A 15,293-nucleotide genomic window follows, 5' to 3' on the forward strand; every position below is an offset into this window, starting at 1 on the left:
TAATTTATGCATGGGACAAATACCTTTTTCTAAAATAATTTCTATGCGGCAACAATAAACGGATGCCTTTCCTTTTTTTCATTTTCCTAAAATAATTTTAGATATTTCTAGATATCTTTCTATCATATTTAGATATGTTTACATATATAGATCTGTTTAATTACATTTTGATAATTTTAACATATCTAGCTTTAAATATTTTCTAAAAGTTCTATGCTTTCCTAAAATAATTCATGCCCGGCGACAAATATCTTTTCCTAAAATAATTTCTGCATGGGGACTATAAATGGAGGACTTTCATTATAGCATTTTTCTAAAATAATTTTAGTTATTTCTAAACATCTTTATGGCATATTTAGATAACTACAACATATATGGATATGTTTAAGATATTTATATAGTTCAACATATCTAGCTTTAAACATTTTCTAAAATTAATGTGGTTCCCTAAAATAATTTATGCATGAGAGCAATTAATTCTTTTTAATTCCCTATAAAACAATGCTCTCCCCTCCCCAGTCCCCATGCTTTCGCATCTCCTCCTTTCCACAAATAATGGCTGCTTCTATAGCTCTCCTTTGCTTCCTCCTCATCCTCAACCAAAGCTCCTCTCTTGTCAGTGCCTCCGTCCAGCAGACATGCAAGACTGTGGCAGAAAGAAGCCCTAACATCAACTACAACTTCTGTGTCGCATCTCTCAGTGCTGATCCCAAAAGCGGCTCGGCTGACACCCAGGGTCTGGCTGTCATCGCCACTAAGTTGGCCAAGGCCAAGGCCACGACTACCCAGTCGACGATCTCCAATCTATTGAAGAAGACAAGGGACAAAGCTACCAAGGAATGCCTGAGTGATTGTTCAACTATGTATTCTGACTTGGTCGATACGTTGAAAGACACCGTTCGTGCCATCACATCCAAACGCTACTCTGACGCGAAGACTTATCTTAGTGCGGCCCTGGATGTGGGTGATGACTGTGAGCATGAATTTGCAGAGTTGAAAGTCAAGTCACCATTGACCAAAGAGAATAACGATTCCCGAGAGCTCTCCACTCTTGCTCTGGTCATCACCAAACTTCTAGGATGATTGATATTGCTTGCTTTCCCAATTTACATGGTTTTCTTCTTTTTTTTTTCTCCTTTTCTTTTCAAGTCCTCCAGCTGAGGGAACTCAAATGCTGTAGAAGGCCAAAGAAATAATCAATGAGAATGACAAATTTCATGTGAAAAATTAGGTATGGAGACATCAGTTAGAATTTTTGTGGTATTACTAGTTTAAGATTGTAGTTATCAAATATTGAAAATAAGCCACAAAGTAATATTTAAATTTTTGATATATTGAAAATAAGCCACAAAGTAATATTTAAGATTAACTCTAAATACATCAGTTGCAAAGCAAGATAACCTTCAGTGATACCATGGACCTGTAAAAGCCCGCAATTTGTTGGTTAATGGGCCGACCTGAAGAGGCCAGGCCCATTAGCATCTGCTGTGGTCGACCAGGATCGACCGATAGTGGGAGGTATCGTGCCGGTGACTCCGAGAGATTAGAGGTGATCCAACCACCGGCCAAATCTAGGGGAAATCCAACTAGTTATGTCTTCTCCTTCTCTTCTGTTGAAGCAATCGCAACCCTCGAAGCGCCGCCAATTTCCAAGCCCCGGAATTCCATCGGAAAGGCTCGTCCGATCATCCTTGATGCTTCGCTGGACTGAGGTAATGGGTCAATCCACTTCTTCCTCCTGGTTTTCTAGCTCCATTGTCGTTGTCGTCGTTTGATTTGGACCGGCGAGCTGCCGGAATAGCTTGAAACAGGGCATTCCCTGTTTTCTTCTTCTTGCTGGTTTTTGCCGATCGCCGCCGGCCACCGTCAGCCACCGTCGCCCTTGTTTGTCACTTGGACGCACGGAGAGCGATTGGCCGCCCACCATGGTTGAAAGGGAAGGGAGGAAGAGAAGGGCCGAGCCATTCATTCTTTCCTCTTTTCCCTTTCCCGTTTCCTTCCGTCCGGCAGACCTCTGTCGCCGTCGATGTCTCTAGGGTCGGCGATCATCACCGGGGCCGGACTGCTGTGGGCCGCCATCCATGGGTTCCTCCATGGCTCGGGTTGAGGGAGAGGGGGAGATGTCTCCCTGTTTGAGAAGGGGAGAAGGTTTTCCCTTCTCTCTCTTCCTTCCCGCTCTCTCTTCTCTCAACCATTTCTCTCTCTTCTCTCTAGTTGGGATAAAAGAGTTGTGGAAGCGGGGTTTGGGGGATGCAACCCCTGGTGGACCCCAATAATGGGTTCTAGGTAGTTGATTCCCAGTTTATAGTTTTACTCTAATAATGTGTTTGGTTCTGTAGAGAAATAATTTGCAAGAGAGAAACAGCTGAGCAGGGTTCTTGAGAGATATCGGCGTTTACCACCTACTTTTGAAAGATATCCGGACCATGATTTGTGATGGGATGGTGCTTTAGGCGAAGCATATGTTTAGAGAGGCCAATGGGGCTGCAGATTGCGTGGCGTCCTTTATTGCCAATCATTCCGAAGACCACCTCTAGGTGGGAGAGACGGAGTTGCCTAGTGCTCTCCGCAATGTGTTGCTTTTTGATTTTCTTAAGCCCTGTTTGGGGGAGCTGTTGGCAGTAGAGCTGTTAAAAGTAAAGCTGTTGGAAGTAGAGCTGTTTGAAGTAGAGCTGTTATAAAAAGCTGTTTTCTGTTTGGTAACTACATTCGTAAAGTGCTTTGGTACTTTGTTTTGTGTTTGGTAAACAAACTGAGAAAGTACTTTTATATGATAAAATTACCATAAAGGACATTGCATAGTATTATACAACAGAACATAATAAAACATAATATAAATTAATACATAAATATACGATATAGTATAATATTATTGTAATATAAAATAATATTATGTTAATATAGCATAATAGTAATATAATTATTAGAGTAAATTAATATTTGGTAATATAACATGATATTAAATTATTTAACATAACATATTAATGTATTATGATATAATATAATATATATTATATTTATAATATAATACAATAATAAAAGTATAAAATATTATAATTGTTAGTATAAATTAATTTCCCATAATATAACATAATATTAAATTATTTAAAATAACATATTAATGTATTATAATGTAATGTAATATAATACAATATTTATAGTATAATACAATAATAAGGGTATAAAATATTATAATTATTATTATAAATTAATTTTTCATAATATAACATAATATTAAATTATTTAAAATAACATATTAATGTATTATAATGTAATGTAATATAATACAATATTTATAGTATAATACAATAATAAAGGTATAAAATATTATAATTATTATTATAAATTAATTTTTCATAATATAACATAATATTAAATTATTTAACATGACATATTAATGTATTATGATATAATATGATATGATATTATATTTATAGTATAATACAAAAATAAAGGTATAAAATATTATAATTATTAGTATAAATTAATTTTCCATAATATAACATAATATTAAATTATTTAACATAGCATATTAATGTATTATGATATAATATAATATGATATTATATTTATAGTATAACACAAAAATAAAGGTATAAAATATTATAATTATTAGTATAAAATAATTTTTCATAATATAACATAATATTAAATTATTTAACATAGCATATTAATGTATTATGATATAATATAATATGATATTATATTTATAGTATAACACAAAAATAAAGGTATAAAATATTATAATTATTAGTATAAAATAATTTTCCATAATAATTTCCCATAATTTCCCATAAAATAATTTTTCGTGGTCTAGGGACTCTTCTTCGTGGTCCACGCTCGAGGAGGACCTCAGCATGGGCCGCGAGGTTGATGATAAAAAAAAAAACAATAGATTGATTTTGGAAGGTATGGAAAAGGATTAAAAAAAATTTCTTCTAAAATGTGGTTCAAGAGATGCATACAAAAATTGAAAAGAAAAATACCTTTTCTTATGGAAGGGAGTCTGACGGCTAGGGTTCTTGGCTCCAGCAGATTTTTAGGTTTATAAAGGGACAAACTATGTAATTATGTTATTTTAATATGGGCATTTTTGTCAAAAACACAGCTTTCCGAAAAAGCTGAAACAGCTCCCTCCCAAAAGCTCCAAATTGGAGCTTCCTCCCAAAAGCTGTTTTCAGCTTCCCGCAAAAGCTGAAACAGCTTTTTGAAAAATTTACCAAACACAGTTTTTAATCTAAAAGTACTTTTGGAGGGCCAGAAAGTGCCAAAAGCTCCCCAAACAGGGCCTTAGTTGTATCCTTACAAGTTATATATGATACTTCCGTTTTTAGCAAAAAAAAAAAGCATGGTTCTTGATGCCGCAGTTTCTAAACAAGGTGTAGATTGTGTGGAAAATTGAGATGTCGATTAGTAGCATTTTAGCTATGTTGAATTGCAGTAAAGGCAAGAATTTATGTACTTCGTTATCATTATAAATATATATAGTTATTAATTTGTACGGTTGGATTTACAATGTAAAATTTACATTGATAAATTTGATTTAGCATGTGATGGTATGTGTTATACGATTTTCAGTACGAATATATTTATGCAGTTATTATATATATCATATATTAAAAACATAATTATGTGAATAATGGTAGCTTGAATTTAAGAAAAATGCACTATGTAAGTGAAAACTGTTTTCATAAGAGTAACATATAAATTAGACATTTAAGATATGGTTTAGATTAATCTTGCAATGAGATAACCTCCACAAGCTTATGCATGAGATTTTGTTCGTCTTAGATTGAATCATGATCTTGGTTAGTCCAAAGCCGAAAAAATAATTAATCTACAAAATATCTTGTTATATATAATAATAGTTTTATATAATCAGGATGGTTAATATAATTTCATTTTGCTTTATTAGATGATTTAGACATTGATAATACTAAATATGAAGTGCCTTCGGAAGATCATGATCACTTTCTAATAATTAGACAGAGCTTTTACTGCGATCTGGGATTTTGGAGAACCAACTTCTATTTATCATTATTGTAATTCTTTAATATGGATCGATAAAAAAAAAACGAAAGTTCAAAGAATGATCCGATGTTCTTTCTATATTATCAAGCTAGAAAAGAGTAGCTAACTTACTTGATACAACTGTCCTGCAATCACTCATGAATGGCCAATTTGATATGTCAAGGTCAAAAATTATAGAGCATAAGGGACAATATAAATTAAATGTTTTCACTTACTTCGATGGAAGTAAGATTGTTTACAATGCTTTGGATGGACGAGATCTTTTATCTTTCACAAAAATGGTGTTGGATCTCCATGTACCGATGAAGGTGGGAGGTGGGAAATAAAGTTTATGTTTCCATGAGATAATTTTATGCCTACATATTGCAATTTCATGCATCCAAAGGAAAAACCCTTCTACAGGAGAGGTCAGCTCTTCCAATAATATGTTGTTGATAACTATGCTACTATTAAAGAAGACTACAGTGGGTCCAGTATAATCAAACAAAACTTCTTATCAAATTAGACCCAGATCTACATAATGTTGTAACTGCTGGTGAAACTTTTGCTATTGCCACCTGGGGCCAATGCTTAACCCATTTAACTTGATTTAACCAATTATATGTTGTGTTTGGTAACCTGTTTAATAAAATAGTCAAGTTTGGGTCTATATTTTTGACCCATTTAATAAACAAGTTGGATTGGGACTGAGAGAGTTTTTACTTATCCTGTATCTGATCCGACAAATATCTGGTCCAACCCGACCCAATTACCATCTTTATAGTCTTCAAAAAATTATATATTTTACCTTTTCTATGGTAGCCCACGTACACACATTAAAATTGTCAAGATGCTATGGTTGTCTTTTGTTCTATAGGTCTATTAGATATTTTAATCAAATTCACTAACAATCCAAATTAGACTAAAACAAAAGAGGCATTATAGCAAATTCCCAAAATATTGTGGCGAGAGTGTTTCACATCAAAATAAAACAATATTTAAAGGATGTGAAAAATATTCAAAAAAATATTGGAAAGTATGGAACTAAAAATCTTTCTTACAATTCTTAATTTGAAAAACTTTAAAAATATTTATAATTCTCATATCTTAATGATTATTATTAATTTGTATAACAATTGTATATCTTTATAAGGTTGAGTTCCAAAAGAGAGAATTACCCCACGTACATTTATTAGATACTATATTTGAAGACGACAAATGTTGAGTTGCAGAAGAAATTGACTCTTAGTGTAGAAATACCCGACCGACAAAATGGTCCACAACTTTCTAATTTGGTTGTCTCACACATGATTCATGGCCCTTGTCATGCATGTATAGAATATAGTTACTCCATGTATGAATAATAGCAAATACGATAGAAAATACCCAAAGAAATTTAATTCTTAGATAAAAAATGATGGTAATGGATATGTCTAATATCAAATAATAAATAATAGCCGCATGACAATCAAAAGTAATAAACTTGTGGATAACCTTGGGTGGTTCCACATAATCCAAACCTTCTTCTTTGATATCATGTGCTCATAAATATAGAAATTGTTGCTCGACAAAAGTAAAAATATATCTATAAAGGCTCTAACACAATAATTGTTACTTTTAAGAATAATAATGTCCCCTAATTAACAAATGGACAACCACAATATCGAGAGATTGATGAGATTAAATAGTATCTTAATTGTAGATATATATCATCAATAAAAGCTTGTTGGGTTCAAAATGCCCAGACAACATTCCCTAGTTGAGCGATCATCATTTTCCAAATCGATAGATTATTTTTAATAATAATAATGAGCAAATAAAAGATGGAAATGCACGACATGTGATTCATAAAACAAAATAATTAACACAATGGTTTGAAGCAAATAAAATGTATGAAGATCCAACAAATTTGACTTATGCAAGATTTCCAGCCAAATAGGTTTCGAATGATAGAGCTAAGCAATGACCTCGGAGACAATCAAGATATCCATAGGAAGGTTATACAATACTCACCTTCATTAGGAATAAGATGTTTACCTACAAAAATTGTTACGTATTATTTGTGTAGCAACCTCATTTAAATATTTGTGGACACTTGATGATATTATTCAAATATTCTCTAAAAATTAAGAAATTTCTAAGTGGAATAAAATATGTTTAAATAATTAAGAAGGAGGTTTTTGAAATAATTTTTTCCTCCAAGAAATTTCTAAATGGACGACTTCGAATAATTTTTTCTCATAACTTTTTTCCTAAAATAATTAAGAAGAGTCTAGTGTCCTATCATATTTCTAACAACTTCCGATGTGGGAGGACTCTAAATGGATAGATTCAAATATTCTCTAAAAGTTCTACATCCCTAAACAAATTGTGCATTTCCTAAATAGGGCTTGATTACGAGGAGTCACCTATGTAAGAAGGATCTTAGGGTCAGATTGTATCATCCTAAGGGGGGACTCGATTACAGTGATTGAGTAGATTCACAACGCTGGAGCGACAAGGCGATGGTCACCTCCTACTCAGGGATATCCAGAGCTTGATGGTTGGTTGCAGATCGTTCCAGATGGCCCACGTGTATCGGAAGTCGAAGTTGGCAGCAGACTGGGTCGCCTCTTTTACTGCTCACCACTCGAAAGAGATTTTATGGACAGAGACTGACTTCGCTTCCCTTATGTACTCTTATTTCTTTTGACTCTGATGGTAGAACTTATGCCAGGTTGACGTGAGTTACCGTAATACCAAAAAAAAAACTGCCCTTTCACGAGTCTACCCTAGTGGATCATGAGTCAACTCGAGTCAACCCTAAAGATAGTTAAGTCGACCTCAAAAGTAACCATATACAAAAGACATCGCGGCAAAAATGAGCAATTTCTCGAGTCGATCCCTAAAAAAGTGGAGCCGGCCTTTAAAGATCACAAGTCGACTCCTGAAAAAGTCGAGTCGACCCATTTGTGCCTAAATAATAACGGCTAGTTCATAAAATATAACTATTGTGTCACAAAAGGACCCATAGCACATTCATATTCACTTAAAAATATTACTAATATTGGAAATAAGAAAATTTGAATTCCTAAGAGAATAATAATTACTAGTCAATAAGGATCTAAAAAAATTTAGGTATCCAAAATCAATACTTGATAATATAAATCAGTATTTGGGTATTTAGATTCAAATTTGAAATTACTAAGAAAGTTGAAAATTAGATCATAACTTTGCTTATCTCAAAAAAACATAATTGGAGCAAAATGAATAAATGACTCTCATATTGTAAATAAGTTAGTTAGAACAGAAATAGTGATAGAATGGATTGATTTTGATGTATCTCTTTGTGATGCCTTACATGTTTTAATACTTTGATACATGTTGTAATACTCTGATACTTGACAAAACTCATATTTGGTTTCAATTCCATTTTGTAAAGTTTTTGATATTTTTAAGATAAACATGCTTAGAAAATACTCATCTCGAATTATTAGGACTGAAAGTTTTATTTAAAAACTATTCTCAAATCCAGGAACATTAAAAGGGGGAGAAAGAAAACTTAAGAGAGAGAGATCATATCTATAAAACTTAATAGCATAAATTAAAGATTTTTACAAAATAGGGAGAAAGAATGCAAAACTCATAAAGAAATGAAAAGTTCAGCCATCCTAATGTACATGCAATAAGTTTCATATGAACACATGGATTCAAATGTTCTCTAAAATTTCTATATCCCTAAAGTGATTTGTGCATTTCCTAAATAAGGTCCCACAAAATTTAAATAAAAAGAGTTTGTGCATTTCATAAAATAATTAATATGTGATTCTGCATTTCTTAAAATAATTAAAAAAAAATTGACATGTATTGTCTAAAATAATTAACAAGTAGGCTTTCTAAAATAATTGCTTTTTTTCAGAAATTTCTAAATGGATGACTTCAAATAAGTTTTTCTCCTACTTTTTTTCTTAAAATAATTAAGAAGATACTAGAGCAAGGTGATATTTCTAACGGCTTCTCATGCATGAAGATTGTACGTGGAGAATATAAATGGATGGCTTCAAATATTTTCTAAACTTTCTATGCTTTCCTAAAGTAACTTAGGCATGGGGACAAATATCTTTATTCTAAGATAATTTCTATGTGGGGACTATAAATGGAGGCCTTTCTACTATTGTTTTTTTTAAAAAAAAATTTGATATTTCCAAACATCTTTCTAGCATATTTAGATAACTTTAACATATATAGATATATTTAACATACTTAGATAATTTTAACATATCTAGCTTCAAATATTTTCTAAAACTTATGTGCTTTCCTAAAATAATTTATGCACAAGGATAAATATTTTTTTTCTAAAAATAGTTAAGAGGATTTCAGTGCATGGTGATATTTCTAACAACTTTTAATGTATAAAGACTCAACGTGGGGACTCTAAATGTACAACTTCAACTATTTTCTTTTTTTTTCTAAAATAAGTTATGCATAGGACAAATACCTTTTTCTAAAATAATTTCAACGTGAGGACTAAAGTAACTTTATATATTTCTAAATATCTTTTCAGCATATTTTGATAAATTTAACATAGATATGTTTAACATACTTAAATAACTTTAACATATCTAGCTTCAAATATTTCCCAAAATTTATGCACTTCTCTAAAATAATTTATGCATGCATGCGTCAAATAATTTTTTTAAAAAATAATTAAGAAGATTCAAGTATGGTGATATGTCTTAGACTCTTATGGCTTTGGATCATGAAGACTCTATGTGGGGAGTCTAAATGGACAACTTCAAATATTTTTTAAAATTTTTGCGCTTTCCTAAAATAGTTTATGTATTGGAATACATATATTTTTCTCAAATAATTTCCACATGGGGACTATAAATGGATATATGCCTTTCATTATTGTATTTCTCTAAAATAATTTTAGGTATGTCTAAACATCTTTTTAGCATATTTATATAACTTTAATGTATACAAATATGTTTAACACACCTAGATAATTTAAACATATCTAGCTTCAAATATTTTTTTGAAAATCTTTCACTTTCCGAAAATAATTTATGCATGGAACAAATATCTTTTTTTAAATAATTTCTATGTGGGGACTATAAATGGATGCCTTTCAATTATTGCATCTGTTAGAATAATTTTATATATCTCTAAACATCTTTATAGCATATTTAGATAATTTTAACATATGTAGATATATTTAACATACTTTGATAATTTAACATATCTAGTTTAAAATATTTTCTAAAACTTATGCGCTTGACTAAAATAATTTATGCATGCGGAAAATAATTTTTCTAAAATAATTAAGAAGATTCCTGAGCATGGTAAAATTTCTAATGGTTTTCCATGGGTGACGACCTTCAGATTCCTACTAACATTGTAGATATATTTAACATACTTTGATAATTAAGAAGACACCTTCAAATATTTTCTAAAATTTCTATATTTTCCTAAATTAATTTATGCAAGGGAACAAATATCTTTTTTCTAAAATAATTTCTGCATGGAAACTATAAATTGATGCCTTTCATTATTGTATTTTCCTAAAATAATTTTAGTAATTTATGAACATCTTTCTAGCATATTTAGATAAGTTTGACATATATAGATATGTTTAATGCACTTGGTTAATTTTAACATATCTAGCTTCCAATATTTTCTAAAACTTCTATGCTTTCCTAGCTAGTATCGTTTTTCTATAATTTCTACGTGGAAACTGTAAATTGATGCCTTTCATTATTGTATTTTCTTAAAATAATTTTAGTAGTTTATGAACATCTTTCTAAAATATTTAGATAAGTTTGACATATATAGATATGTTTAATGCACTCGGTTGATTTTAACATATCTAGCTTCTAATATTTTCTAAAACTTCTATGCTTTCCTAAAATAATTTCTGCGCGGGAGAAATACATTTTTCTTAAATAATTTCTATGTGGCAACTATAAATGGATGCCCCTCCATTTTTTCATTTTCCTAAAATAATTATAGATATTTCTAGAAATCTTTCTATCATATTTAAATAATTGTACATATATAGATACGTTTACTTATATTGACAATTTTAACATATCTAGCTTTAAATATTTTCTAAACGTTCTATGCTTTCCTAAAATAATTTATACTTGGGACGAATATCTTTTCCTAAAATAATTTCTGCATGGGGATTATAAATGGAGGCCTTTCATTATAGCATTTTTTTTTTAAATAATTTTAGTTATTTCTAAACATCTTTACGGCTGTTATATAGTTTTAACAAATCTAGCTTTAAATATTTTCTAAAATTTATATGGTTCCCTAAAATAATTTATGCATGAGGATAATTAATTCTTTTTAATTCCCTATAAAACAATGCTCTCCCCTCCCCAGTCCCCATGCTTTCGCATCTCCTCCTTTCAACAAATAATGGCTGCCTCTATAGCTCTCCTTTGCTTCCTCCTCATCCTCAACCAAAGCTCCTCTCTTGTCAGCGCCTCCGTCCAGGAGACATGCAAGACAGTGGCAGAAAGAAGCCCTAACTTCAGCTACAACTTCTGTGTCGCATCTCTCAGTGCTGATCCCAAAAGCGGCTCAGCTGACACCCAGGGTCTGGCTGTCATCGCCACTAAGTTGGTCAACGCCAATGCCACGAGCACCCTGTCGACGATCTCCAATCTATTGAAGAAGACGAGCGACGATGCAACCAAGGAATGCCTGGGTGATTGTTCAACTATGTATTCTGACTTGGTTGACATGTTGAAAGACACCGTTAGTGCCATCACATCCAAACGCTACTCTGACGCGAAGACTTATCTTAGTGCGGCCTTGGATGTGGGTGATAACTGTGAGCAAGGATTTGCAGAGTTGGAAGTCAAGTCACCATTGACCAAAGAGAATAACGATTCCCGAGAGCTCTCCACTCTTGCCCTGATCATCACCAATCTTCTAGGATGATTGATATTGCTTGCTTTTCCAATTTACATGGTTTTCTTTTGTTTTTTCTCCTTTTCTTTTCAAGTCCTCCAGCTGAGGGACAAATGCTGTAGTTGGAATAAACGAACATCTTGATTTATTATGGCATTTGCCATCCAAAATTCCAAATTATTAGATTTTCGTAAACATTTTGTACACATCAAAATCAATCCATTGGGTCAATATCTAAAATTATGTTAGAAAAACATAGTCATAGAATGGTTTCCATTTATAGTCCTAGTGTAGAAAATATTTAAGATAAAAATATTAATGATTGATATTGCTTGCTTTTCCAATTTACATGGTTTTCTTTTGTTTTTTCTCCTTTTCTTTTCAAGTCCTCCAGCTGAGGGAGCTCAAATGCTGTAAAAGGCCAAAGAAATAATGAACGATAATGACAAATTTCATGTGAAAAATTAGGCATGGAGACATCAGTTAGATTTTTTGTGGTATTACTAGTTTAAGATTGTAGGTATCAAATATTGAAAATAAGCCACAAAGGAATATTTAAATTTTTGATATATTGGCAAAAATATTACAACATCTCAGTCCTTATTCTCGAGTATTCTATTTTAGTTGGAATAAACGAACATCTTGATTTATTATGGCATTTGCCATCCAAAATTCCATATTATTAGATTTTTGCAAACATTTTGTACACATCAAAATTAATCTATTGGGTCAATATCTAAAATTATGTTAGAAAAACATAGTCACAGAATGGTTTCCATTTATAGTCCTAGTGTAGAAAATATTTAAGATAAAAATATTAATGCTTTTGCATAATTTATTTTACAAAAGCGTAAAAATTTTAGAAAAAATTTGAAGCCATCTATTTCGAATCCCCACGTAGAGTCCTCACAAAAGCGTAGTTGTTTTAGAAAAATTTTATGAGAAAAATATTGAAGCCATCCATTCAAAAATTACTTAGAGAAAAAATATTTTAGGAAACCAATTATTAATTATTTTAGAAAAATATTTTCCTCCATGCAGAAATATCTTAAATGTTCTAAAAATGTAGAGTTTCTTATTAATTATTTTAAGAAATGAAGAAATTAATTTTTACCGAGACCTATATGGGAAATGTACAAAATATTTTTGGGATGTGGAATTTTGGAGAATATTTGAATCCATCTGTTTAAATTTCCCATACATCGTAAGATGTTGGAAATATCACCATATACTGGACTCTTCTTAATTATTTTTGAAAAAAATTATGAGGAGAATTATTGGAAGTTGCCCATTAAGAAATTTTTTAGAGGAAAAATTATTTCAGAAATTCTGCTTCTTAATTATTTAAGAAAATATTTTCTTCTGACTAAAATTTTTAATTATTTTATAAAATACAGAAATATTATTAATTATTTTAGAAAATGCAAAAACTCTTTTTAATTATTTTTTACTTAGCTGTATTCGTATGTGAAAAATTCTAAAAATATATATATCAGTCGAGCAAAAATTTCTTAATCATTTTAGGAAATGTAGAAACTGTTATTAATTATTTTAGAAAATATAGAAACTTTTCTTAATTATTTTTATCGAGCTCTCTGTAAATCTGATTTATGAAAAAATCCTAAAAAAAATACCATCCAATCAATGTCATAATGATCGAAGCAATTGGAAGGGGAAGGGTTAGAATGCTAGTCGGTATCTGTGTGAATTTGTAAATCTGTGTGATGAGCCCAATTGATACTTCTAGTAATTTCTCTCTTTCAGTCATGATTGTTTTTAGTACCTATGGAAAACAAAGCAAGATTCAAGTCAACGATTTGAATTTGGGAATGTTAGTAGGAATATGGAGAGAAGAAAATATAAAGTCGTCTAATGCACGACAAAACCTAGACTCTGAAGATGAAACTGTCATGTTAAAATTGCTATACTTTTTTTTTGATACTAAGGGAGGCAAAAACCGCCCATTAAAATTGCTATACATGAATCAACAACACTAACGTATGGCAGCACATTGAGTTAACAATGTTATTATAACATTTCATCAAAAAAACAAAACAATGCTATCATAACTGCAAGGTTTGTGTGCATGGAGCAGCTAAGAAAGAAATGACCATTTTCCGTACGCGTGTTGTATAGATCACTCGGTTTAGCAAAAAAAATAAAAAATAAAAAAATAAAAAAGAAATGACCTTTACTAATTCCCAATACTTACAGATGGAAAAATGTTGAAGAAGAATATGAAAGACCAGTTAAGAAGCTCAAATTATCTCCAAGAAATGCATTGGATTTTCAACTCTTGCTCGAGTCTATAGATACTTGTACAGTGTATCATGGTTGATACACACATTAGTAGGAGACGCATATATACTGGGCGTGACTGTATATATGAATGTTCCTGCAGTATTCATGATGGCAGGCGTGCAATCGTGCAGTTCAAATCATCATTTCTATGATAAAAAATTACCAGTTTTGTGATAACAGATCTGTTATTTACTTACTCTCAAAAAAATGCCCACGTAATGAAACAAGTGAGGAAAAACCAAAAACTAGCCAAGTTATATCGAAGGGTTTTTCGCATATATATCCTTCTAAATATCAGATTTTGCGTGAATACCCTTTAAAAATTGGTATTTGCATGTATATCCTCGCAAAACTTTGTTATTGTACAAATATTCCTAATATAACGGTTGTTCTAACTGTGTTAAAAAAATTATATTTTTATTAATTAAAAATAAAATGAAAATATGGAATGATGTTATTGTACCTATTCATCTTGGTTGGTGTTTAATGGCTGGAATTATTAAACCGAAATGCAAATCTTTGTACAAGAATACATCGCTTGTTTACTACAACTATGGTGACACTGTTTTGTTTTTGTTTTTTTTTTTTTTTCTCACTCTCTCTCTCTCTTCCTCTCTAGGAGTTATCGTAGCTAGGAACACTTAAGATTGCACTGGTGGGACTTTTACCCTTAGAATGTGTACCATTAAAAAGAATCCTAGCTAGCAGGAGAATTGCAGAGCTTCCTTAATTAGGCACCATTATTGTTAAATTCCAAGATAACGACAAAGATTAAAAGCTGGCTTAATCAAGAACTGCAAAGCACAAATATCATAATTATGAGATGCTGGGTGGGGGAAGCCAGGCGCGGGGGGTGGGGAAGATGAGCGTGTGGGGGGGGGGGGGGGGAGCAACGATGATAACGTCATTTCATATTTTCATTTTATTTTTAATTAATAAAAATATAATTTTTTTAACACCGTTAAAACAACCGTTATATTAGAGATATTTGTAAAATAACAGAGTTTTACGAGGGTATACATGCAAATACCAATTTTCAAAGGGTATTCACGCAAAATTTGATATTTAGAAGGGTATCT

At 31.4% G+C, this 15,293-nt stretch overlaps 2 protein-coding genes across 2 annotated transcripts; both read left to right on the forward strand.

Annotated features, from left to right (window-relative positions):
• The first annotated feature begins 542 nt into the window (after nucleotides 1-542).
• Nucleotides 543-1,229, forward strand: LOC103720370 (putative invertase inhibitor). The gene has a single exon (XM_008810036.2). The coding sequence runs from the start codon at nucleotides 556-558 to the stop codon at nucleotides 1,081-1,083; it is 528 nt and encodes a 175-aa protein (XP_008808258.1). The 5' UTR covers nucleotides 543-555; the 3' UTR covers nucleotides 1,084-1,229.
• A 10,175-nt stretch (nucleotides 1,230-11,404) lies between these two features.
• Nucleotides 11,405-12,061, forward strand: LOC103720369 (putative invertase inhibitor). The gene has a single exon (XM_008810035.2). The coding sequence runs from the start codon at nucleotides 11,416-11,418 to the stop codon at nucleotides 11,941-11,943; it is 528 nt and encodes a 175-aa protein (XP_008808257.2). The 5' UTR covers nucleotides 11,405-11,415; the 3' UTR covers nucleotides 11,944-12,061.
• Nucleotides 12,062-15,293: the final 3,232 nt, after the last annotated feature.

The sequence above is a fragment of the Phoenix dactylifera genome, unplaced genomic scaffold, assembly GCF_009389715.1.
Source record: "Phoenix dactylifera cultivar Barhee BC4 unplaced genomic scaffold, palm_55x_up_171113_PBpolish2nd_filt_p 000026F, whole genome shotgun sequence".
Taxonomy (NCBI): Eukaryota; Viridiplantae; Streptophyta; class Magnoliopsida; order Arecales; family Arecaceae; genus Phoenix; species Phoenix dactylifera.

What these genes read in the sequence shown, in the direction of transcription:
- LOC103720370 (XM_008810036.2), top strand. Translation starts at nt 556, where the DNA reads ATGGCTGCTTCTATAGCTCTCCTTTGCTTCCTCCTCATCCTCAACCAA.
- LOC103720369 (XM_008810035.2), top strand. Translation starts at nt 11,416, where the DNA reads ATGGCTGCCTCTATAGCTCTCCTTTGCTTCCTCCTCATCCTCAACCAA.